The following is a 27,341-nucleotide window of genomic DNA, read 5'->3' on the forward strand; positions in this document are numbered from 1 at the left end:
CTATCAGGTGCTCTTCCATTCCTTATTCTCCTCTGCATGGGGCAACTACTAGGAAGTAAGTATCAGCTATTCACCGTGCATTAAGCCTTGAAAAGCAAGACTGGTGCTTTAGGTGATTTGCAAATATACAGCTCTTCAAACCCAGTGATTTCATCAGGCCAAAACCAGACGCACAAGCAGCATGGTCTGTAAGAACAGCAGCTTTGCTGCTCTTGCAAAGAATTGAAAAGGTTCCTTGTAGCTGTCTTGCAGATCTCAAAGAAAAATAAAACCATGGACTATGTGCTGTTTTTCCACAGAATTCATTGTGAGGCCTTGAATTCAAACCCAAAGTAGAAAGTCCAGGCATATGTAGAAAATAAACAAATGAAAAACAAAAGCCTTGTTTCTAGCACAGTTATTTGTGGATAAAGCTGACTTAACATGTCAAGAGTAATTGAGGTGAAAAAGTTAGCTTTGTGCTTAAAGGTTCACATACTGCTGTGAGAAAGAAGAAAAATAAAGGGAACTTCTTCAGACAAGCAAAGATCCTTAAAAAGAACTGCAGACAGCATATATGATTCTAGATGACTAATACTGCAACTCAGAAGAAACACTCAAATAAAAAAGATTCTCATGAATCAGGACAGTCTTTTTCAAGAAACATTTTAATGATGACAAAGTCACATCTGTGTCACCTCTAAGCTCCTCTGTCTCATTTTCTGTTTACCCTTGCAGAAGAACACAACAATGCAGACATCAGGTTTTTTAATTTTCTGAAGAGCAGAGTCTGTTTTTAGTGAACTAATTTCAATAGCCTATCTGTCACACAGCCTGTGCACCTACTGCTACTCAAAAGAAAACAGAGGACAGGGAGAAGGGCACAGAATTAGACTTTATCTTATAAATATAGAGCAAAACTGTCAGCATAAACCAATTCAACTTAATTTTATATGACCGAAGAGGAATTTATGCTAGAAGATGGCACATAACTAGAGAAACTGCAGAACAAGCCCTGAAAATCAAAATTATCATTTTAAGCCTCCAGATCAAGGGCTCTGGTTTTCAGTGTGTGGATAGTTAAACTGCAGAGTAGCTTCTCAACTCATTTTCTACTTTGCAAACTTTGGAGTACAAGGAAAATAAGAACAAAGAGGAGAGGACAGCTAATTTTAGTGTTTCTGGGCTAAAACAAAATAACAACAAAGAACTACTGAACCATGAAGCAGTTTTTCCAAGCTGCTATTTCAGTTACAGGCTTTCTTTTCCCTAGTCAGTGCTGGAAAGAAGATGCCAGCTTCTACCCTATCAGAGTAATACAAGCACCTTATTTTATGCAGAGGGGCACATTGAGAGCTCTGAACTGCTTGCATAATGCTTCTATACATTTTGCTGCACCCAAAATGTGTATTATAGCTGACAGGAAAAAAACAGCATGATTTCTTCAATTTCCTTTTCTCTCACTGGCTGCCCCTAGTAAGAAGCATCACTCTGCAAACTGAACTTGAGTCTTGCCTATTACATTTTAACAACTACCCTGAAAACTCATCCCTCTGACAGCTTATTATTACAGCACTGGACTGAAGCTTCATAATTCTCAGTCTCCACCATGTGTGGAAACAGTTTTGAGGACAAGACCTTAGGATCACAAGATTATTCAGGGTCGAAGCGACCTCCAGAAGTTCAGTCCAGCCTCCTGCTCCCAAGCAAATCAGCCATGATATCTTTTCCATTCCATAAGGCTCACATGGCACAACCTCCCCAGGCAGCCTATTCCTCTGCTTGATTGTCCCCGTGGTGGAAAAGGTTTTCCTTACATTAAGTCCAAACCTCGTGTTTCTATTTGTGTCTTTTGTTTCTCTAAGTTCATCTTCTCGATGAACCTCCTTGTAGGTACTGGCAGGCTGCTACTCTGTACCCTTGAAACTTTCTGTTCTCCCTGCTGAACAAACCTAGTAAGACTTCATCATGAGATTTTTCACTCATCAGTTTCAGTTAAGAGAAAACGAGGTACCGAGGCAGTTACCTCCTCAAAACAACTCCCCAGAATTTCAGGTCTTAAAATGAATACATGATCTTCAAAGAAACTGTAATCATCTCACAGGAGTGGGCTTTTGAACTCTGATTTTTCTAAGGAAAGTTCCCTTTTCTGCAAGTATTTACTCAGAACAACCCATCTTATGTTTTCAGCATCATCAGTACTACTCTAGGGCTGAACAAAGTCTCCTACAATTTAAGGATGAATGGATTGGTTTTAGTCACTGTTTCAAAATAAAGCAAACTGGGAACAGAGGGCGAACACTGAAATTTCTCTCCTGAGTAGCAAATTACTGCAATAAATTTGGGCAACCAAACAGAAAGCTAGAACAGAAAATGCTATGTTGCCTTCACACATAGCAGCATTAAAATATACTGGGTTAGGTTCATAATATTGCTGTTAAAGTTCTCTCTTCTCTAAGGATCTATGTGCTATTACTCTGCAAACCTTCACAGGAATAAATTATGCTTTCCAAGCATTAAAAACACATTAACATGACATAGGGCATGGAAATTCAAACTTCAAAGACTTACTGAATCCAATAGATCATAAACCAAATCAGTATTAGAAAAAAGAAGATGGTTACATTAACTAAAATAAAGCTCTCTGAAATAATTAAGTGATTTTTCAGCCACTGTGATAACACATATTCCAATGGCTTAGATATCAGTGAAAGAGTCATTTAGACACAATTTCACTTTTAGTCATTTACTGGAACTCATAACCCTCTGGCCCAATTCCAGAAGATTTCTCAAATCCAATATAAAAAAAACTTCAAGTCAGCCTGAGCAGCCTATACCATGCCACATGAACAGTAAGCTGCCATGACACACACAGCAGCACATTTTAAAACTGTCTTCATTTTTCAGTGCCCTTCAATTACTTTAAAGAAAAGAGACTTGACAACAAACATTAACTTCTCTCACCATTTCACTGACTGTGTTATTAGCCAATTCATTCACTTGTCCCCTATCAGAGACAAAGTTGGTATGCTTATTCTTGCTCATAAGTGTTTAATTTCTTAAAAACATTTGCATGACACTAAAATCTGTTGCACTTAACATCTCTAGCTTTACCTTACTTCTAAAATCAATAGGCCTATTTAAGCATTTTCTGCATAGCTGAATCTAAAACGGAATGTTTATCAAATGACAACTAGAATATTTTTATCCAAAAACATTTTAAAAACTCAGTTTAAGGTACAACAGTCCTGTAAAGCTAAATTAAAAATATGAGATTTCTTTTAAATGGGCAACATGAGGCTGCAATCTTGCTATTTCACTTTAGCATTAGAATCTGAAATGTCATTTTTTCAGGAATTTTGGAAAACAAGCTTTCCATACAGTTTTTTTTTAAACCTACCACAAGCCATTCAAGGAAAAGTTGCCTCAACACCATACTCAGCTTCTCACAGATGATCACTGTCATCACTACATTAAATGAATCTCAGGTATACAACTTTTATACCACCAGTTTTTGTGACAGCCACCAGAAACTGAGCAATCTTAAGGCTTTACAACCTGGGGGGCAATTCCTCTGGATACTGCAGAGCTCCACTGACTTGAGTGTACCTCTCTGTATCAACACTGGACTTGACCCAGGAGCTCCTGCTGCATTTTGGGTCTCCTGTCGAGAATACTAGAGAGCTGAGTGTTGTTTGCAAGAGAGTATCAATGGGTTCTACACAAGAGATTTACTACAGAGAGTTATACTGCACATAGGAATGCTTGCTGGCTTTTACTCATGCCTTTCATTCTCCTCCATCCATCAGAAACCCGAGTGCTCTATTTAACCATGTGGGCTTCACCCATCTTCCTTTCGCAGCTGTTTTCCTAAGATAAGCTCTGAACTGTGTTGCTGTTCTGAGCCAGCTCACCTGCAAAGACTGTTTGAGAACCCTGCCCACTGGGACATGACTCAGAGCAGAAGACAGGTACACAATGCTTTCTGATTTTAGCATGGCAGTGAGACAAGAGCAGCAGTACAAACAGTACTTTGAACCTTCTAGATGGGAAGATGCAGTTGGGCTTACGCACACTCAGCTGACAAAATAACTTTGCAGTCATGTAAATGACTGGTGCATTCCTCCTGCTCCCTCAGGATCAGAAGTTTGCCTTGTTATGACTAGCAATGTGCTGGTCTTCAAGTTTTCACACATCTCCATCCAGTTTGAAGGAGGAGGTTTGAAGTGTCTTACAGAGGCAGAAATACAGGAGGGGAACAACTGGGGAGGTTTCTACATGTAGCAGTGCTTATGCTTTGAGAAAGAGGTGGAGAATGTAATTACTGACCACTAAGTCTTATTAATCCTAGCAACTCTGGTAGCACAGTCTGCCAGGGGAGGATGGGATAAATGCGCTGCTACATGGCCAGAGCAAGAAAAAGACTACTTAAGAATCAGACAGGTTAGCTCTAAAACTCAGCTGAAAAGTTTGACACTGATCCAGGGGAAATAAAAGTGCTACTGCATCTCACCCCAAGATAGCTGAAAAAAAGGATGAGTAAGAAGCCATACCTTCAGGCTTCTACAGTACAGAAGTGTCTTCTCTCCAAAAGGAGGAGAATGTATAGCATACAGTGTCCTGGAGACAGTGACTGGCAGGCCTGAATGCTATCCCCTGAAGGTCCAAACTCACTGTAGACCTTGAAGAGCTTTCAAATGCTAAGAACACCTGCTTAGAGCCACATGAACCTTGGAGAAAGTCTTTTCTCTAAAAAATAGTGCACTGAAGTACCCAAAAGTTTACGGCCAAAGAGACACTTTCAAAAGAGGTAACAAAGCTGTATCTGCAAATCGTCCCTCCCAGGTGCAGGTCCAGCACTATGACAAATGTGAACAGTGTGACAGCCTTGTTTGGGTGTGCAGCTCTGGCTTCCCAGCAGGCACACCAGATGGCTCTCAGTAGGGTCTACACAACAACAACTCTCTTGGGCAAGACAGCAAGGGAAAAAAACAGAAAAGAGCACAGCAGCAAAACACCTCATGAGGAAGCTCCAGCTAAGGCCTGTGTAATGATTATGGTCCTGCATAACAGATCTGTGTCAAACAAATTATGAATGAAAGCAAATTACCTGAAGTGTTAGGAGGTGCAGCTTGGACAAACATAAAAACCACAGTTTTTCTAATACTAGTTCTCTAAAATGGAAGTAATCCTCTTTAATTATATCTAGGTGTATGTAAATTACATGTAACAACACAAACACTTCTTACATCACTGTCTTACCATGAATTGAATAAAAAATCATTTAAGTGAATGATATTAAAATGGCCTCATTGAGGAACTAAGCTAGAATTCAGAGATTTACTTTTGCTAGCTCAAACATAAAACTAATTTAGCCTCAAAGCTCCAAGTGTTTTAATGGTTTTGATTCCTCTTCCCACTGAGTATCAGCCAACACACAGCACCGAATAAGACAGTCAGATGGAATCCAAATATGAGTATTATTTCTCTTAATAATGCATAAGCATACAACACAAGTGCATCACAATCATATTGATCTCATGTGAATAAAAGTTTTTTGGACTTTGCTCCCGACTCCTTGAATTATCAAAATAGAGTGCTTAGCTCCATAATTACCACAGAAGAGAATGTTTCTCTTGTAAACACAGGACTGCACATGCAATCTCACTGAATGGAAGAGATGGTTTTGAAGCATGTTACCTGTTGCCAAAAAGATAATAAACAGGAGTATAATTTGAAAACCCTGTAGGTGCACAAGTTATCTAATTAGATATCTAATATCTAAGATATCTAATTTTTCAGCCACTGTGATAATACATATTCCAGTGGCTTAGATATCAGTGATAGATTATTATAATAGAAGTTGTCAGTAAGTAAAGCATTAGAGGAAGAGTACAGGGGGAAAAAGGGCTGAAAGAATGTATGTTTAATTTCAGCAGAGGTAATCAGTAGTCCTTCACATACTTAGCATTACTAAATTTGAAGTCCTCTGATAAAATGACTTTATTTGAATTCTCCCTGGCATGGCACACTGAACATTAATGCAACATAAGTGAATAAATAGTTCTTTCTCACTGGCTTTCTGCCAATCTGACTGTAAAAGAGAGGCCTCACACACAAAACCAGCCATCCTTGAAGACCCTGAATACCAGCAGTGCAGTCCTTACTTGTTTGGCCACAAGACATTGTAGATCTCTCCATGCACCACGCAGAAAAGCAACACAGGACACTACTCTGTCCTCATTTGTTAAAGAGATGGGGATGGGGCTTATTATCTCTCAAACATGAAAAACATTAACACAACATCAAATCCCATTTCATATTCCTGAACAGCTTGTCAGCTAAGTTAAAACATTTGTATCTTAAGATTACTAAACACCATCACTGTAATCCACAAATACTATCTTAATCTTTCTAAGGAAAAAGACACAAGCATTTTGCTTTCATGCTCCTCTAAGCAGTCTGCACTTCAGACTTGCTGTGCCAAGGAAAACCAGAGACAGCAAATTAATCCTGTAAGATTTAAAGCAAACAGAAGAACCAAGAGAGAGCCTTCTACTACTCTGTTCCAAGTACTTTCTCATTTTCACAAGTTGCAAATCTCAACATTATGTTTTGTTTAGGAGACTTATGTCTAACATATAAACTGAACCAAAAAATTCCTGAGAAAGTCATGCAACTGACCATGTAAATGCATTTCTACAATTCTCTACATTTTTCTTAGCCCCGATTCTGTGTGACAGAGGGCCCAAATAAAAATACTGAGTCAAATCAGCAGTATCAAAGAGGAAGAAGTTATAGGAATGTGCAGTAAAACTTTAAAAGTGACTGTCATCACAGATTTCCATTATCTCACTTGTTTAAAGTTACTTGGCAAAGTAACCATAAAATAATATTTTGTATCCTTTTAAAACAGAATTAGGAATCAAAGCACAACAAGTGCCATGAAACAGCAAAAAGAAGATTGTGAATTTTTGGTTTCTGAAGACTGACAACATCCCCTCCCACCACAACCTGTGACTTGCCTTCCCAGTGAAAACATTAGATTCACTGTCAAACGAAAAAAATCAATCTGTGTGTTCTAAAGAACTTGGCATGCACTTTCAAAGTAGTCCCTTCAGACATGAAAAATTCAAATGTTCAAAAGACAGGCTGACACCTACTAGCTGAAGATAAGATCACAGGTAATGAAACTTAAGCTCCATAATACCCGTATTTCCAGCACTGATAAGTATTGTTTTAATAAATGCTCTCCTTGCCCAACAATCCACACAAAAGATGAAACAAAGGGTAGGATCAAAGAGAGGCTTCAGACTTGAATCAGTTCTTCATACATGTACTCAAGGCAGACCAGTAAAGGTGAAAAGATTGCCTTTTGCCATCTGCTTTAAATGTAAGACCTGAGACAGAGATTTGCCTCCATAATGCTTGTAATTACCTTGTAATGCTTTCTCACTTCCTGTCCTCATTTTCCGCCAAATTTTGAAAAAATCTTGTAACTGTGCTCCCAAAAGTCACAAAGTTGGATTTTTTTACAATCATAAACCAATTATTGTCTAAATGTTATAGATATAGAGCTGCTTACCCTAGAAGTGGGTGCTCCTTTTTCATTTCAACTTCATTACCACTGTGAGTAATACATCTTTAAAAAAATCAGGATGCCTTTATCTTTTCTTTGTAGTGGTTAAATCCTAAAAAGAAGCAGCAGCAGATGAAGAAGTCAAAGAAAAAAAAAAATCCATTCACTATTTTCTACTTCTGGAATTGACTTTTGTGTGTTTAAGTCATAAACCGTTTCCCAAAAGTACCAAAGAAAAAGGATTTTCCTTCATCCACACATTAAAAAGAAAAAAACACACCACAAAACCATGAGAAATCAAAATAGAGAGCCAAACAGAGGAGATACAAGCAGGGAATAAATCCAAGAAGCAAAAATCATATCCTGTACTTGCATCAGAACACAAAACAACACAAAGTACAACACCCTGGCATACAGAAAAGCAATAAAGGAATTGCAAAGTTATAAACACCAGCAATGTATCTTGTCATAACACTTAATCAAATGTCAGACACTGTATTATCATTGTCTGATCTGTTAGCCATTGTTAAATGGCTTTCATCCCTTCCCCTCAGTATTCTCTAGTGAGGTCTAGCAGCACCTAGCTTTTTATTATTTAACTTTAATTTTTCTTTCTATAGAAATGAACCATGGGGTCTGAGACTTCCAAGGCCTTAAATGGGTTCATACTTTTGAAATCAGCCAACAGTGGAGGCTGAAGGAAAACCTTGACAACTTCAAAAAAATAAGAAAAGCTGGACAAAAGGGATTTCCACTGAAGCAATCACCAGTAAGAAATCTGGCTATTTAATATTTGTTAATTTAACATTTAAGAGAACAACATTATGCAAAACAATGTTCTGGCAAAACAAACACATCCTAAAAACTCCTTACTGTATCCTGATGCACTTGTTACCAAGGAAGGAATTGTTCACATTAGTTTTACACCTGGGAGCAGAAGGAGGAATTATAAAAATGGGAATTGAAGTGGCAAACTGTAGAAGGAGGCATTTTCAAAACCATACTTCTAAGGTAAGAACTACCAAATTTTTTCTTTGAGAATGACTTCTTTTTTTTTTAATCTTTTTAAAGGTTTTTATTTACTTTTTACTACAACAAAAAAAGAACTGCAAGGCATAGTTTTTTTCAGTCTTTGCTGGCATCTGATTACATGCAAAATCCACTGAATTTATGGAGACCTCAGCAATCAACTGCCAGGAGACCAAGAAAAAACCCTTAGGCAGGTTTCAAAACAGGAGACAGGAGACAGTTTAGCATTTTTGTCCTCACAGGACTAGATGAATCACGTTTACTTTTTCTTCCCCTTCCCCCTGCTCCTTCCACAAAAAAAAGTTGGTTGAATGCTGGGGCAAAGGCACAGGCTGTATTAGACCATCTAAAAAATAGAGTCCAGAAGTAGCTTCTGCCTTTGACAACTTCAGTTTGAATTAGAGAAAGGCAGCCAGCAGGCAAGGGAGAAGAGCCACCAGGTGGGAGGACAAATGGGTCCCTGTCACTGAGCAGGCTTCCCAGTCTTGGAAAGCTGTGCCATGGCCTCACAGCAGAAACACAAATCTCCCTTTGCTGACTCTCTCATTAAACAGTAGCTTTACAGTAACTTATAACCTAAGCACAAAGGCCAGAGGGACTGGCAGGGCCCAGAGCTGGAGTGGTTTGTTGGTGAGTGGAAGCTGGAAACATCAGGCAAACACAAACACCATCACAGGCATAAAAGTACAGGCACAACCCAGGTTCAAACCAAATCCAAAACCCCTAAATTACAAGCAGGGAGAAGCAGTCTGTTTGCTGGCACTGCCTTGGTGAGTTTATGGCCCCACAGTGACAAATGGGTTGGAAAGAACCAGTGCTACAACACCATAAACAGGTAGTGTTGGCACCACTAAGCTCTCTCCCTTCTCATTCACCTGCAGTAACTTACCCAGTAATGCAGTATATTCTCTACCTACAGAATGCATACAGGTAATATGCATTAAAGAGTAAACTTTGCAGCGGCAGCATTCTTCTTAAAGAGACAAAAACTATGAACAACTAACAAAGTCATTTCCACTAATACAAAGAAGTAAACCATTAAAAAGACTGTTCAATCAAATTCCTGTGAGGGAACTTAAATTATGTATTTCTCCTTGACTATTTTTCTATAAGGTTCCAGTCTCACAAAGCCTGCCAATAAAATTCATCAACACAATTGAAATAGGGTAGATAAGCAGCATTTACACCAGAAGTTTCTTGACCTAAAGTTCTGGGATCAGCCAGGTAAAAAACAATTACTCTAACCTCAAATCATCATCATTTTGGCATTATTTTCCCATCCATAAAAGGAGGTATGGATGAGATTTCTTCAGAGAACGCTGCAAATTGATAGCTTTGTTCCAGTTCACTACAGTTTCTTATTGATTTTCTCTCGTTTTAGCCTGCATTGATTTGTTAATCCCTTCTCTGTAAAAGTCCTAATGACAAATTGAGAATGAAAAACTGCATGCTTTAGGGCCTTTTCCACCAATCTCTAGCTTCAAGCCATATTTTCACTTGAACTTGGAACATGTCCATGCACTTACCCTAGGTTAGATCTGATTCACCTTAAACTAGGTTAGGTGCATTTTATTCTGAAACCTTTCTGTTCAGGCTTCTCATGGATGAAAAAGGCAACCAAAATCACATCAGTGAGGCAGAACTGGAGTTCTGTCACTTCCAAGGGTGCTGCTCACAGAGACTGTCTCAAAACCAAGAACATTTTTAAGTAATTTTGCAGCACTGCCCACGGTTGATTAGCACTAACTGCAGCATGCATCTGAAGGGCATTGCTGAGCATTTATGGCACTGGTTGGTGCAAAGAAATCCTTCCAAGGAGCAGGATCACAAGCTGTCTCTATGCTCAGAGCTGCAGTCATGGTGCACTGTTACTAGAACAATCCATGTAGAAGGATGGGACCCAGCCAATAGTTTTAATTTAAGGAATACAGTATGAGCATGAAGAGATCAGAGAGTTATACAAGGCAACTTAGATTAGTAATTCTGTTACCAATAAGATCATTAAATAGAGCTGCCAATTTGCTGTCATTGTTGGGGCCTCACTACAGATAGCTGATGCCTATCTGCACAAGCCATGGCTACTGCTGCAAGTAGTTTTATCCTCTTTTCATTTCCTGACACTTTCTGAGATCTTCAAGTGAGATACTCATTTGGAATTCTAACTGCAACATAACACCAAATTGAAAATTAATTTATAGCTTATGAAGACTAAGGCTTGCCCAGAGTCACATTTGTAACACCTCAGTCATCACATGCTGGGTGGGTCTCCACCTCCTGACTTTATCCCATGTCATTTCTCTCCTACACCACCCCATCTGTCAGGAAATCGACCTTTCCTGGTCTCCCATACAGACTGCAGAGCAGCCTGGCCCCTGCTGCCACCTCACTGCTGCAGTACAAGCCCAAGCAGCCCAATTTTGGTCATTTTAAAGCAATCCTTATCTGCAGAAGTGCTACTTGGAAAGCCTCTCGTGTGTACCCACACAGCATGTGCTCCCTGGCACGCAGCGGCAGCGCGGGAGTTCTCCTCTGCCATTCCCTGGGTGTGACTTCGGCTTCCCAGCTCCCTCCAAGCAATGCCAGCTGCAGGGGAATTGGTAGGGGTGGCAGGAAGGACAGTGCTGGGGATCAGTGTCGCCTCCTCTTTGCTTTCCAAAAATTACAGACCCAGAGTTGGTGAGCCAGGCTCTGCTCCTAACACACTGCTATTCTTAACTTGCAGAAATGACTTTGCTGTGCATGTTAAATGTCCCTCTAGCCAGGCCATAAGATATTCTTTACAAACCACAGTCATGTCTTAATGGGATAAGAAAAGCACAGAGTAAGTGGGATAGCTACCTAGGCAAAAAGTGGCATTTGGGTTGCAGCAGTTTGGTACTGCTCTCAATTTTCTGCTTAGGAGAACAGCAGAGAGAACTGACTAAGCTAAGAAATAAATCCTGTTCCCTCACTGCCTGTGACATGACTGTGAACTCGCAGTGTTCTTGCAGTGCTGCCAAGATTAGTGTTACTCTCCTACACAGGGCATGCAGAGCACACAAACACAAATAATCGAACACAGACTTGCTGCATTTTGTATGCAGACTGTAGTTTCTATCTTCTGTTACATCCTGTTTGGGTTTTTCTCCCTTAATAATAATTTCAACCATTTGGTCTCTTAGTTTCATCCTTAATTGCAATTTGTCACTCACACAGTGAGCTGTACTCAGAACCCACTTCTCCGTGGCCTTTATTTTCCTTTATTGTCACTTAAAATAAATTGATAAGCCAAGAACTCGATGCAAGAATATTAAAGGGACCATCTCTATATTAAAATTTTCATCATTGCATCTCTAAAAGAGAATAAAAAAATCAGTCAAGGAAAATTCAACAATGTCATTTCTCCAAAGACATGGATCAAGACCAAATCATAAAAGACACCAGTTCATAACTGGAAAAAAAAAAACCTACCAAAGCAAGAAACTCACAACACACCCCAAAGTATTACTTGCTTAGCAAGTGAGAAAGTACACATCACTTCAACTTTTTTTTGCATTTACCTCCTTCCCTAACACCCAAAGTGCGTTTTTTTTAAGCAGCTTATTGGATCAGTTACTTCACACATATTCTCAAACTTTGAGCAGTAAAATCTGGTTTAGGAAAGTTCAACTTGTTTCTCTCCCACAAAAATACAAACCTCTCAATCTGAGCATTCAGAATAAAAACACTTACAGTAGCCAGTCAAACAAATAAGTATTTAAAAGCCACACACAAACCATAGAGATGATATTATATAATATTAGGTTATTTCTTTTGATTCCCCTTAAAGCCTCAACTATAGGTTTATTGAGAAAGAGGCCTCTAATGAATTTCCCTGATAAGTCACAAACAGTTGTCATTTTTTTAAAAGTAAATATTTTTTAAAAGTAAATATTTCAATATTATTGTGACTATGTGTTAAGATAATAATGTGTACACATTACTCTATCAGTTATATAAGCAATTAATTGTCATCATACAGATACCTTAGATATGTCTTGTAGGCAGCTGCTTAATAGTTTGCAACATGAATGGGGAAAAGGAAGAAAAACAAGAATATGCTAAAACCAAAGCTGCCTTTCAACCACTTAAACAAAAATGACATCTTACTGCAACTGCACTGAAAAGAGCAGTAATAAACTTTGACTGCAAAGAGACATGAGAACGTGGGCATTTGTGGTACCACTCCCTGGAAGAAAGGAACCATACAGAGGATCCAAAGCAATCTGTACCGCACAGGATGAACCTGCACATTGGAACCATGGACCACAGCAGGATCAGGATAAACACAGTAAGCACATGTTGTCACCAGTCTAGCAGTTATGTTCATTCCCTGACACAACTTACATCCATTATCAAGATTCAACTTGAGTGATGATTATTTTTTAATTTCCTAACTGAAATTCCAGAGATGTCTCCCCAGAAAGCCGTGATCTAGCACAGTTTGCTTTGAGTAGAAAAGGACATGATGAAAACATGGCTTCACGTGAAATCATGCATATCCAAAACAACTGCAGCCCTTCCTTCCATCCAGCTTGGCAAGAAACATTCAGCACTGCACAGACACTTCTCACTTGTCTATTGCTGCAGCAAATGTTTGCTGCAATGTGAATGACATGCTGAACATACCACAAACAGTGGAACGATAGCTATTAAAGCCAAAAATATCAAACCGACTGGAAAAGCATTTTGACAAGGAGGAAACATTAAACCAGATCTTTGTAGCATTTGCTAAACAGAGAGACTCATCATATTTCGGGCCATTTGTATTTAATTGTCCTTTCATCTGAAGAGCGGTGCATGAATGTGCATCAGATGAGTCAGATGTTCTGAAGAGGTCCCATCAAGGACACCCCACAACACAAGAGCACTGCCTGCAAAATGCCTCACACAACAACTTCTCAGTGCCTTGGCTTATTCCATGTTGGTTAGGCACCAAAGCACTGAGAAGAAAACAGCAAACAGACCTGCCGTGGCAAAATGCAAGAACTTTAAACACATTTACACCAGGAACCTCCACGCTTTTCAACCTGCCAGGAAGACACACTCAGATTAGTGGATAATTATCTAAAACTCAGGCTTTTGTTCCTCCTTTGCTTCAGTTTGAAGGAAAAAAGTGCTCTTACTTCTCAAGGTCAATGTTTTCAGTTGAAGTCAAACTCACAATGCAATAGGTCACTCAACACTCCAAAAATCACGTTTTGAAGTGGCAGACACAGACATTATAAGTGTCAGTTCAAAGAAAGGAGAATCCCTGGTCTTTGGTGGAGAAAGTAGGCAAGCTATAGGCATGGAGACAAAGAGCAACACAGGAGGTTAAACCTACTCTGTCCTTGAGCTAAACCCATGTGTCTTTTATACTGTCCTCTAATCCTTAGATTAGTTCCTCCACTTTGGCTTTAACAATATTAACTGAAGTGCAGAGGCAATCAGCAGACCACAGCTTTGCCAAAAATTCAGTTGAATCATTAAAAGTGATTTATAAAAATAGACTACGAATAAAAATCATCAGTCGTAATCCTCAATTGTTAAATTATCTCTCTGCATTAAACACAAATATTGGAATTGTTAATTCAAGGTAAACATGGAAAAGAACTCATCTCTATATTCCTTTCTATTCAGCTCTTAAATCAAATCCTATCTCCACATGACAACAAATGGAAAAATGGGTAGCTTGTGTGTTAACAAAGAACAGCTCACTCTACATAGCTTACATACTGCAATTTAATGTATTTTCAAGTATAAATTCTAGCTTTGGCATTAGTTTGTAATCTTGAAGTGAAACAATTTAGGTCCTTATTATCTATTTTTCCTTTTTTCATTAACACAGCTCCTCCTAGGATGCAGATGATCCTCTTAAGTCATCTTTGTGCTGTTATCTCTGCAAAGAATGATGTCTGCTCCAGAACACTGCCATTGCTAATCACTCAAATCAGGTCTCTCACAGGTCTGTAAGGAGGAACAGCGATGAGGGCAGCAGAATAAAGATGAGTTTGTTGTTTCTCTTTCTTTTCAAGGCATCTATCTAAATACATTCCTTCACTTTCATGGATGACTTGTCCTGCCAAGGGTAAGTTCCACTGTGCAAAAGCTGCAGCTGCCTTGGCTTTGTATTGTCTGAGAAACAACAGAACAATGTACTTGAGCCACAGCACAGGTGAAAAACAGCGTGAAGCAGCTTCACAAATGGAGCTGTCTATATATCTAATGACAAAATGTAGGGACCCCCATGTCAAAATGGGTAAGAAAGCTGTCTGAGACTCAGAGGAGTTAAAAGTGACTAAACATTAGTGCAGCATCTGGGCTCTGGGGCCTCAGACAGCGTCCCTCAGGGTGGCACCCCTTCCCTCCTGCATGTCATCCATACAGCACAGATTGTTGTGTCACAAACTTGCTGAGAGTGCCCTCGATCCCACTGTCCTTCTCACTGACAAACAGCACTGGTCCCAATACCAGTGCCTCACCACTCCCCACTGACCTCAACCCCATGACTGCAGAGATTGAGCCAGTATTTATCCACTGAGTCACCCACACATCAAATCCTTGTCTCTCCGATTTAAAGACAGGATGTCATGTGGGAAAGTGTCAAATGCTTTGCACAGGTCCAGGTAGATGATGTCAGTTGCTCTTCCCTCATCCACCATTTCTGTAACCCCATCATAGAAGGCCACCAGATTTGTCAGGCTGGTGAAGCCATGTTGGCTCTCCTTATTTTCCATATACCTTATTAGAGTTCCCAGGAGGATCTCTTCCATTATTTTGCCAAGCACACAGGTGAGAGTGACCAGTCTGTAGTTCCCCATGTCTTCCTTATCTCATTTTTTTAAAATCATTATGCTTCCCTTTTTCCACTTCACTAAACTGCCACAGCTTCTCAAGTATGATGGATGGTGGCCTAGCCAATTGCTCTGTCACTTCCCTCAGGACCCATGGATACATCACATCAGGTCCCAAGGACTTGTGCACCTTCAGATTCCTTAAACGGTCTCAAAACCTGGTCTTCTCTTGGTCTTCTTCCCTCTCCTTGTCTCTGCCTTTGCCCTCTGCAACTTGGGCCATGTGGCTGGAGAAGTTTTGGGTTGGTTGATTGAAACTCTTCAGCCTTTTTCAGAACAAGGCAACTCTTCAGAAGTTTCACAGGTTCTCTTTAACACCTCACTGAAGTTTAATGCCCTGGATGACTACACTGAGTGCCACCTGAACAGATCATTAATCTGATTTTAAGGCAACAAGGCTGCACCTTAAAGCCCACCTTCTGCCTGTTCCCCAATCTCTGCTTTCCTGAACACGTCCCCTCCCTCACTCACCCTACAACACAAACTGGAGACTTCCCAAGGAGCACCAGAGATCAAGAGTAAGCTTAGTGGGTAGAAGTTCTGGATCAGCCATCAACCACATGTCTCAAATACATCACAAGTTTTTGTTCCTGCCCCCACAGTACTGGGAATTTCCACTCTTCTCAGCTGCAATACAAGCCAGGAGAACTGCTTATATGGCTGTGCAAGCCTTCCCCATGGATCAGAGGGACCACCAGTTGTGATTTGTGGGGTGCTCCTCTGGAGTTTCAGACAAAAGTAGTGCTACACCTGGGCAAAGCCCCACCTCCTCTGCTCAGCTGCACTGCAGGCACAACTTACACCTGCACACCTGAGAAAACTTGGAAACTTTTGCTAAGGCTGATTCCACCATGGAAAAAAACCAGTTCCTGAATGCAAAAGCCTTTTGAAAAAAATAATTGAATCTTACTGATTTCTGAATTTACAGGAAGAGCAAGCAAGGGCTTGTGCTGCAGCATTTGAAAGGGCTCTGTTGGGAAACTGTTCTGATTATTTTAACACAAAATAAAAGAAGAAAATTTAAAAAAAAAGGAGGGGGGGTAGAAATTATAATTTTCTTCTTTACCTGAGATGCTCCATTTAGACAAGGAACTGAAACAGGGGTGTTCCACAGCTCCAAGCTCTGTTCAGCTGCTGTGCTCTGCTGCCCACCAGGAACCACCGCGTGTCTTCCAAGCTGCCCATAGTCCACTCTGCCCCAGGTGAACACCTTGCCAGCTTCTAAACACAAAACACATTTCAAGATTACTTATTCACCAAGTTCCTGAAACTTGTGGATACCAATTTAAAACCAGAACTTTTTAATGCATCTTATCTACAGCGTCAAAAGCCTGGTGAAAACTTATTTCTGGGAACAGAACAAATAAAACCATTAAAAACTAGCTCAAGGTATTATGTTATACTTCCATGAAGCTACTCATTCTTCATTAACTTGTTTTCTAGCAGAATAACATCTAGATGGTGGCCTGGGCTGTAAATAAACCATGTCAGTAAAGCTGTATAACCTGGATATTCTGCATACAATAAATACACTTTGGTTACACAAAGGACATATTTTAGGTTAATGGAAGCACAAACAAAACAGCTTATGCTGACACACAAAAGATTACAGAAAAGAGAATTATTTTCTATTCCCATTCTATGCCATAGACAATTCATTGCATGACCTGCATTTAACAGAGTTTTATGTTTTCCTGATAGAAGTTACATTCTGTCACTAGTGTTAGCAGAGCTATAGTCCTCAGGAGACAGCTGGTTAGTCAGGAGCACCAGCACAACTGCAGTTAAGCATTGGAAATGCATTGGTTTGTTCTCACAGCAATCACACACTGGCCAAGGAAAGGTAACTCTAAATGAAATCCGCACTATATGGCGCATCCGTCTCTCCAAGGGTTATTATTACAAATGCACTGCTGCATGGACTGACACCCAAAACACCATTCTCTTGTATGGATAACATCCATAAACATCCTTCTTACCTTTGCTTTCCTTGAATTAAAAAAAAAATAAATCATACAAAGTGACAGTTTTATTTTCTTAAGGAAGTGACTAGGTCCCTGCAGATAAGCCTGTCCCTTCTGGGCTTCCAATTTAAAAAGTTATATACACACAGCAGAAGGTAAAGTCCTCAACTTGGTTTTAACTAGAAGCATCAATCCACATTCCAGCCCAGAAAGAAACCTGCAGTGACCTTGAGTTATGTACATGCTTTGGCCAAGCCTCAAACTGCTCTCCAGAACTGAACTCAAGTAATCACATTTATAGGCCAAAAGATGTGGATCTGGGGAAAATACCATCCAGTCCAGCAGGTCAGCTTACACCCCCACCTCTCCCTGCCCCACAGAGGGGTCAGGTGCAGGGGGTATGGTCACACCACCCAAAGGTGACAACTAAGAGGCTTCTAAACAGATGCCAAAACACAAACCCTTGGAAATCTGAACACTTCCCTTTTCCTTAGGGTGCTGTTAAACTGTCTTGATAGGAACACAAGTGGGCACAGTGCATTTTGTAAATGAACTGGAAACCTTTGTTCACATATAGGAGAAGTACAGGCATTTTCCCTGGAAATCTGCTGGCAGTGGTATCTTTCACTCCAATCACTGCAAGTTTTTTCAGATGCATTCTCTCAGTTCACTGATAATGCTTCCCCTAAAATAATTAAGTGATAAAATTAGTTGTCCTTCTCTCTCAAGGGCATAAAGCCTTTTTCCTTTGCAGCTTCCTCTCAGTTCAGGGAAAAGATGAAAACAGTCACATACTACATTCAATACAAGTGAGGTTTTTTAACATAGTGGCTACCTATTTTGTTAGGTTAAAGGATAAAAATAAATTTCATTAAGAGAACTACTAGTGTATCTTCGATTAGGAAGATGGTTTGAGGTTTAAAAAACATGCTTGTTCTGAAGGTAGTATATTTACTTTGCAATTTATATAGATCTCTGCTAAAAATATCTGCAGCTGCAAAAATGTACATAACAAATTTAAATATACACTAAGCTTCAGGCTTTTACATCAGACCAGGTTACTGCACTTCTACAGAACCCTGTTAGTGGACTGAGAAAGGATAGGCAAGCTGCTCTATTTTATATTAACAACAGGAACTGAAACTGAGTTTTATGAAATCTAAAGCCAGAAAGAATTTTTCTAACACCCAGTTAGATCATTAATACACCACAGGCTCTCAAGCCCTACCCAGACATTGCTGTATCGATCCCAAGGACTATAGTTGAATTAAAGCATTTCAGCTCTCAGAAGCCAAAAGTATCAAGTGCCACAGGCAAAAACATCAGCAAGCTGCAAGGCCTCTGAAGAGGCAAGCTTTGAATTGGTAATACAGACCCAGATCCTCACACAGTCTGCAACACCAACCGTACACAGAGGCAACAAAGGTTTCTCTCAACTCAGTCTTTTGGGGAAAAAAGCCCTCCTTCCTCAAATGAATCTGGTGCTCTGTCTGGACCCAAACATGAACAAGAAACACCAGCCACTCACAAAACAAAAATGAACCTTTGCACCATCCCACCAGGGTGTACTGCTCCAGTGCAACTGAAGACTGCAAGCATATATGAAGGATTAAAACAGCAACAATGCTTAGTTGCAACAAAACACCTGCTACCCACAGATTCTATTTTCTTTCACTAAGCAAGCTAGCAAAGAATCACTTACACATGCAAAACCAAACAGAACCCTTAGCAGAATGTAAATGATTTCTGTAAAACATGAATGTAAAATGTTTCCAATCACAAACACAGACCACTGCAATTAACTTTTTCTTTTCTGCCACAATAAGGGAAACAGATTTCAGGTGGTTATTAGTACTCAAGCATGGAGAACATGAATTTTTAAATATTAAAGCCAGATAAATTAATTTTTGCTTTTAGGAAAAGTTTCTTGAATGCCCAAAGATAAGTTAAGCAACCAGTTCCTTCTCGCTGCTCATCAATGCAGTTCTCAGTTCTTTTGACACATACTCCTTCCCCAAATTTCCTGTTTGCTGAGCATTCCCCATCCCTTGCTCAGATTCCTGCTAATAGTCAATCATTTCTATTTTTCAGCCAAAAAACAACTGCCCAGGGATCCTTAAAAAAAAAACAAACCCTCAAGGCACATAAATCTGTCTTTCCTGTGAGAGAAACTAACAGAAGCTGATTTAGACGTGCCTTTTCTATGAAATACTGATTATACTTTCAGCAAACAAACAAAAAAAAACCCAGTCTCAAGTGGAAATCTCAGGCTGAGGCAAACACCAATGCATGGAAAATTCCGCCAAAGGTTCAAGTCTTGTAAAAATCCTGAGGAAAAGAAAGCACTGAGCTATGACAGGAAGCGTTGAGCAATTGTAATGGGAGGTATTGCTACTGTGCTGCTTATAAAATAGATGGTATTTTAAAATGTTCTAAGAATATTTGAGAAAAAGACATTAGTCATACAGAGTAAGGAGGTTGCAGGATGAATTACTTAAGAATGAAGGGTGATATAACGAGGAGTGTTGGTCTAATATTAGACTAGGACAGATTTTAATTAGAAGTCAAGAAAACATACACAGTGATGAGTCAACTGGACAGAGTACATCAGCCATGGAAGTGGCTGAGGCATCAGAAAATGTGATATTTCATACCAGACTCCGCGCAGGAAGAGGGCACACAAAAGGCAGGAGTTATTTCTACAGCTTTTGTAGAAAGAAGGGTACAATACTGGAAAGCTTTTCCAGTTCTTCTAAGATACTAGCAATGCTTCCTACAACCTGGATCTTGCCATGTTCTGAGCATAGTGCCTCCAAAAGGCATTTCAATTCCTCTGATGTGAACATCCACATTGTCCCAGATGACTTTATAGCAACTGTTCATCTTTTCACCAGGCAAATGCTACATCAAATAAAGTCCAGAGGGTTCAAATACTATTTGGAATTAAGGACTAAGAAATATAAATTCATGCATCCTGTGTTATTCCAGTTCACAACCTGAATGAACCACACAGTACAAGAGCTCAAAAACCTGGGAAAAAAGACAAAGGGGAGAAGATTTTTGAGAAAAAACTTTCTGACAGCTCCTTAAGTAAACAACACAAACAACAGCACGCTACATTGTTTGGGATTCTACACGATCACGCAGATCTGGTTTGCTCGTGCTCTTTGAACTGTAGACACAGCAGTCTGCATCAGTGTACACACAGCAGCAAATCACCCAAAACACATGCTCAGTCCCTCACAGAATACAGATGAAGGTACATACATATTCAAGGGCTTGAATACAAACCACTCTCTGAAAGGTTCCTCTGCGTTTTCTTCACATCATCCTTCTGTCCTCATGTATAACAAAGCACAGACAGTTGAGAATGTCCTCAAAATTACAAGTTCATAGCCTTCAGAGTACTGCAAATCCAGCAACATTGCATAAAGCACTTCCAGTTGCTTCCTGCCTGACAGTGTAGCTTTTCCTCTGCTGTTTTATACTGCTACTGAGACTGCAGAGCATGTAATTTCTCCCTTTTAGCACTTTTTTAATCAATCTGCTCAGCCACATAAGTGGAAAGAATTAGCAATAAAAAATAAGTACATTAGTTCTAAAAACAGGTTGGTTGTTCCTCAGTAAAACACAACAGACAAATAGGTACATTAAAATTTACTTATTTTCACTAGACTCAGATTTATTTTTATATCAATTTTCCTGCTTTAAGATAATAGCATACACTAGTGTTATCTCCTTGAAGTCTCTGTTTGGTACCCAGGCAAGCTTTGAACTCTTCTTCATAAATACTAGATTAAAGAGTTCATCTAGGCTATCTCAGTTCATGGCTGCATTAATGATTACTTTTCAAATGAACTCTGGATATTCACATTGAATGCTTAATCTCAGGCTTGAAATATGAAGTTCTATATAAAAAATTCTTAATGCCTCCTTGCACATGAAAATTCACAGAAGCAGGCATTAAAAATTGACATTTAGAGGCTGCCTCTTGCCTCCTCCCTGCCCTACACAACATAACACCTCCCAAATCTACAGATCTCTGCTGTCCTTCAGAAAACCACTGATGTCCTTGACCCATTCTGAGAAACTTCCTTATCTGCATAGAAAGAGCCCTTATCCAGGGAAACCTAACAGAAAAACATCCATCCATACATCCTAAATTCCTTCTTGGCTGAAGACAGCTTTAATTCAGCACTGGAAATCAGGCATCCCCACACCTGCAGCCCAGCACCTGCGCATGGTTTCAGTACAACACAGGATAATCTGCCCTGACAAATGTTTAAATGGTCTCCTGATCCTTTTAACACAGGAGCTCAGCATACCAGAGCTGTCCACATCTCTTCACACATCGTCTTCCTATGCCCTCCTTACAAACTGCTGCAGCTTCATATAATAGGGCACTCCTGAATTTATTTCCATATTCATTCATAACAGCTATTAAGAATGCATCACTAAAACACAAATCTATGCACAGCATTGAGGTCATGCCTCATCAGGGAAGTTCAAACAAAGCAGCAAAAGCATTTCAGGGCTCACAGCAACAGAAAACTAGAGATATTTCCATTGCCACTTTCAGCCTTCTGCAATCACAGGCTGCAATACACAGCAGGTTCAGAATAGTCCATAGAGCACCCACACACCAAGCTGCAGCTCACAAGGGTTTCCAAGTACACTGTGAAGAGATTTAAAGCTGCAACAAAAAGCCACAAGTGCCACAGGAAAAGAACCATAAGGTCATCACCAGTCCTCCTGTAACAGCTGTGCATCACCAGTTAGAACTCCTATACTCATCAAGTGGGACAAAGACTCCTGCCAGCCTGAGCTACATCAGATGTCCCCAAACCGGGTGATGAAATTTAACCACAGGCACGTGGGCAAGACAAATCAACAAGATTTCACATCACTAAAGTCAGAGGGTCATCTGTAATCCAGCAAACAAATGGCTTCTCATTCCCACTGCTATGGAAATAAAAAAAAAAGGAGAAAATCATGCTGTCTCCTTTCAGAGCCTCCTGGTGATATCAAAATATTGAACACCCAAGGACTTGTACGAACACAGGATATAATGGAAAATACTCAACTATGCAGGTGAAGACTTGGGGATGTGTGAGACTCACCAAGAGAAGACACCAGAACTGTGAAAGTAACACAAACCAAAGTGCTCAAAGTGCAGAATGAGAGCTCCTCTGGCAGCACTTTACATCAAGAAACTTTGGACCCAAACCGTTTTCTCCCCATTAGGCCACCTGCATTCATTGTGCTTGAACTAGTTGTTGAAAGGGAAGGTAAATCAGGCTAAGGAATTGATCAGGCTGAAAAACAACCTTGGGAAATGGGAGCTTGGCTACAGCAAACACTGCTAAAGGCAGTGCTGTATTAATGCAATTTAACATTCATACGATCGGCTAGACATAACTTGCCATTTCCACGACATGCTAAATTTGTCATGCACGTTTCCAACAGATCCGTCTTTACCAGCACTTTGGACTTCTTTAAACATCTAAACAGCTTTGACTTTCATTCACTACAAAACAGTCATACACCTCCTTTTTGCTTCCATAGTTACACCAAGTTATGTCTCAAGATGGGCAATGCTCTGTTAAGGGGATTATTCACATACTTAACAGCATGCTTCACTGCTTTGAATGACTGAATAATTTTGAATGTGGCAAATTCTAGGACTTTCCAGATGCCTTGGAAGCCTTGTCTCTGGTTCAGGTTTTCCATGGGACACTGGCCATTTTCCTTTTAGAGGAGAGACTGGAAATATAAAGTACCACACAAAGCTCTGAATAAACCAGAGGAAAAACTAAAATGTAACAATTTAAATGCATGTGAAGTTGTGTTCATACCGCTGATAGCATACAGATAGATCATCCTGACTAAAAAAAGGAAATGGGGGAACATCACGAAATCCATGCAATCATGAAACAAAGCTGGAGAAGGGGGCTGGGGGCAAAGGTGGGATTTTAAAGCACCTATCAGACTTTGCATTCATCCTGCAAGGTGAGAAAATTCCCTCCTTATTTCCCTCCACTCATGATTAGAGAGTCATGACTGCTTCACCAGCTGTGCCTCTGGCTTATTTTAAATTCAAACTATGATACATATCTCACTTTTAGACTTTTAATAGCAATGCCTTAAAATGCAGATTGCTGGCTAAATTTAGTTACATGATTAAAAACAAATCTAACTCATCTCTACCCAGCAAACAGAACTGCTGCATTCAAGGTTCAATAGAGGACTTAACACTTCAACTAAAAACAAAGTCCTAACAAAAAGCAGGAAAAAAAGGGAATCAAAGCACAATTTGGTGATGTCTCCAAAAAAGCAAGATGCATAAAACAGTAAGCAGCTATGGAAAACTATCTGAAAAGGCATCATAGTATACCATAGGGTTTTTGTTCAGTACTTCTGCAAATAAATTCTGCACTATGCTACTACAGCAGTATGAGTCACACACTTTTACTGACATTCTATATTTATATCTCCATGCCCTTCTGCACTGTTATATGCTTTCTTCCATACAGGCCTCTCTAACCTGGAATTTCCTTCCTTCTGCAGCTGAGCATCTCCTCCTCTAACATTCCCCAGAAAACTGAGAAGACATGCAAGTCTTTCTGGACACCATTTTGGGAAAACAACACCCTTGAACTATCATAATATGCTGAGCATCCTTTTATTTGTTTCCAATTATTTTCTTGTGTCCGATTTCCTAACTTTGTCTGTAAAAGGACTGCTTAGATGTTTGAGCGTCCTTTTATTTGTTTCCAATTATTTTCTTGTGTCCGATTTCCTAACTTTTTTGTCTGTAAAAGGACTGCTTAGATGTCTATACCCTTTGAGGCAAGGCCCAGGTTTCATTAGACTTAACACAGTACAGTGCTACAAAAAATCTTATTCAGAGATCACAAACTACATAGGCATGTTTTTAGACCATTTTATTAAAAGCATTCCCTCTAGCTGTAATGTTGCAAACATTTGTGAATCTGCCTAATTTGGAGAACTCAAGATCCTGCTACTCTCAATATCCCATCACCATCTGAGCCTCTGAGAAGGAGCAGCCATGTGCATACAAGAGATAAACAAAGGGAAGGTAATTAAGTTCCCAGTGCTAATATTTACCTTGTCAAAAGGCTCAAGGGCATGCTGTGGAAAGGCAGACACAGAAAAAGCAAAAGAAATGCTCTGGAATGGCAGACTGAAGGAGGGCTGGACTCTTTCACTGTTGGCCTCAAGACGCATTCCCAATAATCAGAGACCAGTTGCACAAGAGATTTCACTAGATAACAAGCCTCAGACAGAAATACAGAAATAAAATGTTGGAAGAGCAGTCCTTGGATTTGCTGAGTGGCTTGAACTTCCTCAGTCACTCCAGAAGCAGCTGAGTTCCATGGAGTTCAACCCTAACTATGTGCTGTTCTTAAGAAATAAAGTACAAAGAAGAGAACAGTACCACAAACCCAACAATGGCACCTCCAGAGCCTCCCAGGAGATCACCCTCCTTGTTCAGAGTCAGAATCATTATAAGAGCAACTACAATTGACTAAGACAGAGTGGGCTGTGCACCTCAAATAATGAGCAGCGTTCCCGCTGACAGGAGGAACAAAACAGTCTAAAAGGGGATGGGAAGGAAAATTCATACCCTTTGAAGTCAAACTATGAATAATGAGCAATAAGGTGATGTATTCTCTCTGGAATATCATCCCAATTTCTCCCTCCACCCACAAGAAAGTTTAAGAGTTGGGCAAGGGGGTGGAGGAAGAAATAAAAGCACAACAGAAGATTCCACCTGGGTATGGCAAGATCCTGAACATCAAGGAGACTGCAGGGAGAGAGTGGACAAAGGAGTAAATGGTTGCATAATGGTCAAAGCATCCAAATGCTACTTATGCTCTGAAAAAAAAATCCATCTTTTACAAGGGGACACTAACCAGCTAGCAGAGCTCCCTTTGACTCCTGACTTCTTGTGTCGGTCTCTTACCATTGTGGGGTGTTTTCAGCATTTCAGAGCTACAGGCACAGAACAAGTCTAAAAATTTAGAAGCATTATAGACATGTTACTAATGAATGCAATGCACGCCTATCCTGTAAAAGGACCTGAAATGCCCAGCCAGGAGGGAATGATGCTATTGAGATTTACTTCTGATGCTTACCCAGTGAAGCAACAGTCCACAATTAACCTCTATATAGCCACATCTGTATCGGCTTGCAGAGCCAGCACAGCTATGCTTAAGGTTTACCTAAGTGTGTATATGAACAGGGCTGGAATGTAAGTATTGATGTGCTATGCAGCCTGTTACTAAGAGGGGCTTAGGTTTTAAAGTGAGAAGGGAGAAATAAAATAACTTCTCATTAGGAGTGAGGAGGGGACACCAATGAAAAGCAAAAAGCTCCTGTTTCTTCAATACCTTCTTTTCTCTGATGTTACAATGGATATTGATCAAAAAAAGCTGTACCCTTCTATTCATGCTTCACACAATTCAGTGAGAGTTTTCTCCTGTGCTAAAACAGCTTTTCATGAACTTTGTTTGAACACTGCTCTGGTGAACTAGAGGAATTTTAAATAACTACCCAGATTTTTAAATCACACACAGCAGAAGTTTGGTGTATTTCAACTATCAGCTTCTACCTGTGTGCATGGCCACAGCATTTTGGGGTTTTTTTGACATTGTGTGTTCTCTGGCAAAGGGAACAAGCAAGAGGAGACAAACAAAACAGGATTTAACACCCTCCTTTGTACTGCGTGACTTGTCAGGATGATTCTTCAACCCACATGAATATCTAGTAATCCACACTGCCACCCTTTTATTTTCCCAACAGCCTGACCTTCACTTCTGGATGTTTCAGTGTCCATTTTGTCCTCAATGAACAGCTTCAGCTCCAGGCACATGTGTCATTAGCAAGCACAAGCCTGAAATGTGTGTGCAGGCAAATTCCTACAAAATATCCATCAGCTACAGGATCCAAAATTCAAGATGAGAAATGCCAAACTGATTTTCAGTTTGCTTTCCATCTTGGGGTAGAAAGGACAAGCAGGACAACATACACCTAAAGGAGTTTCTGTATGTATATTTAGGGCAGCTCTGTAAAGGTAAATTTTTGAAAATTCTAGAAAATATTTCCTATACTCACACTAAAAATATCTTAGCAAAAGTGACATAAAGCACTGTCCCTGAATAGATCGTTGACTACACAGTGGTTTTTAGATTTTTTTTCTTTTAGTTAGATACAGAGTAAAACAGAGAATGAGTCATCTAAGGAAATCCCACCCCTCCTAGGGTTTTTCTCCTGCATGAATCAGATGCTAACACCTTCTCTTCCTCCAGGTCTTTGTCCCCCAAAAATAAACCATTGTGATTAGTTTATTATTACCTACTGTGGGCCCCATAGTACTGGATAGAGAAGAAAGCAAACCTGAACCACACAGGCTCTTAAATCCAGCAGAACATCCCAAAAACCTAAAGTGTATCCTAAGCAACATAGAAAATGTAACTCCCCTTCATCTGCAGAGCTCAATCTCAGCTGTTTGGGATCCATACAGAATACATGTAGCTACCCTGAGACACAATGAAGTCCAAATAGGAGCTACAAAAAAAAGAGGGAGTTCACCCTCAGTTTCAACCACCACACCACAAGCTGTGGTTCCTCACAACTGGAATACTTTAAAGAATAAAAGCCACACAACTCCTGGCAGATCTCATCATACTACCCAAGTATCAGAGCCATTCTACAAGGCTACAGACTTGTTATTGAAAATTTACAGCTTTTGATATAGCTCCTGTATCTTACAGTACCTTACATCAAATTATTTATTTCAAAATTACTTCAAGGTAATCAAGAAAGGAACAGTCTATGTAGGCTTTATGGATATTTTTCCTGTTTGTGTCTAGGTTTTTAAGAAAAAAAGTTCCTGAAAAGTACTGTTTTTCA

General features: G+C 39.9%; 1 protein-coding gene across 1 annotated transcript in view; it reads right to left on the reverse strand.

The window, feature by feature from the left end:
* SERGEF (secretion regulating guanine nucleotide exchange factor) overlaps positions 1-27,341 on the reverse strand; it is a 140,404-nt gene that overhangs the window by 93,648 nt on the left and 19,415 nt on the right. The window contains 1 exon segment of the mRNA XM_039706974.1: positions 16,508-16,662. Coding sequence (XP_039562908.1) covers positions 16,508-16,662 — 155 coding nt within the window.

This window comes from Passer montanus, unplaced genomic scaffold (genome assembly GCF_014805655.1).
Source record: "Passer montanus isolate IOZ18808 unplaced genomic scaffold, ASM1480565v1 scaffold2, whole genome shotgun sequence".
NCBI classification, from domain to species: domain Eukaryota; kingdom Metazoa; phylum Chordata; class Aves; order Passeriformes; family Passeridae; genus Passer; species Passer montanus.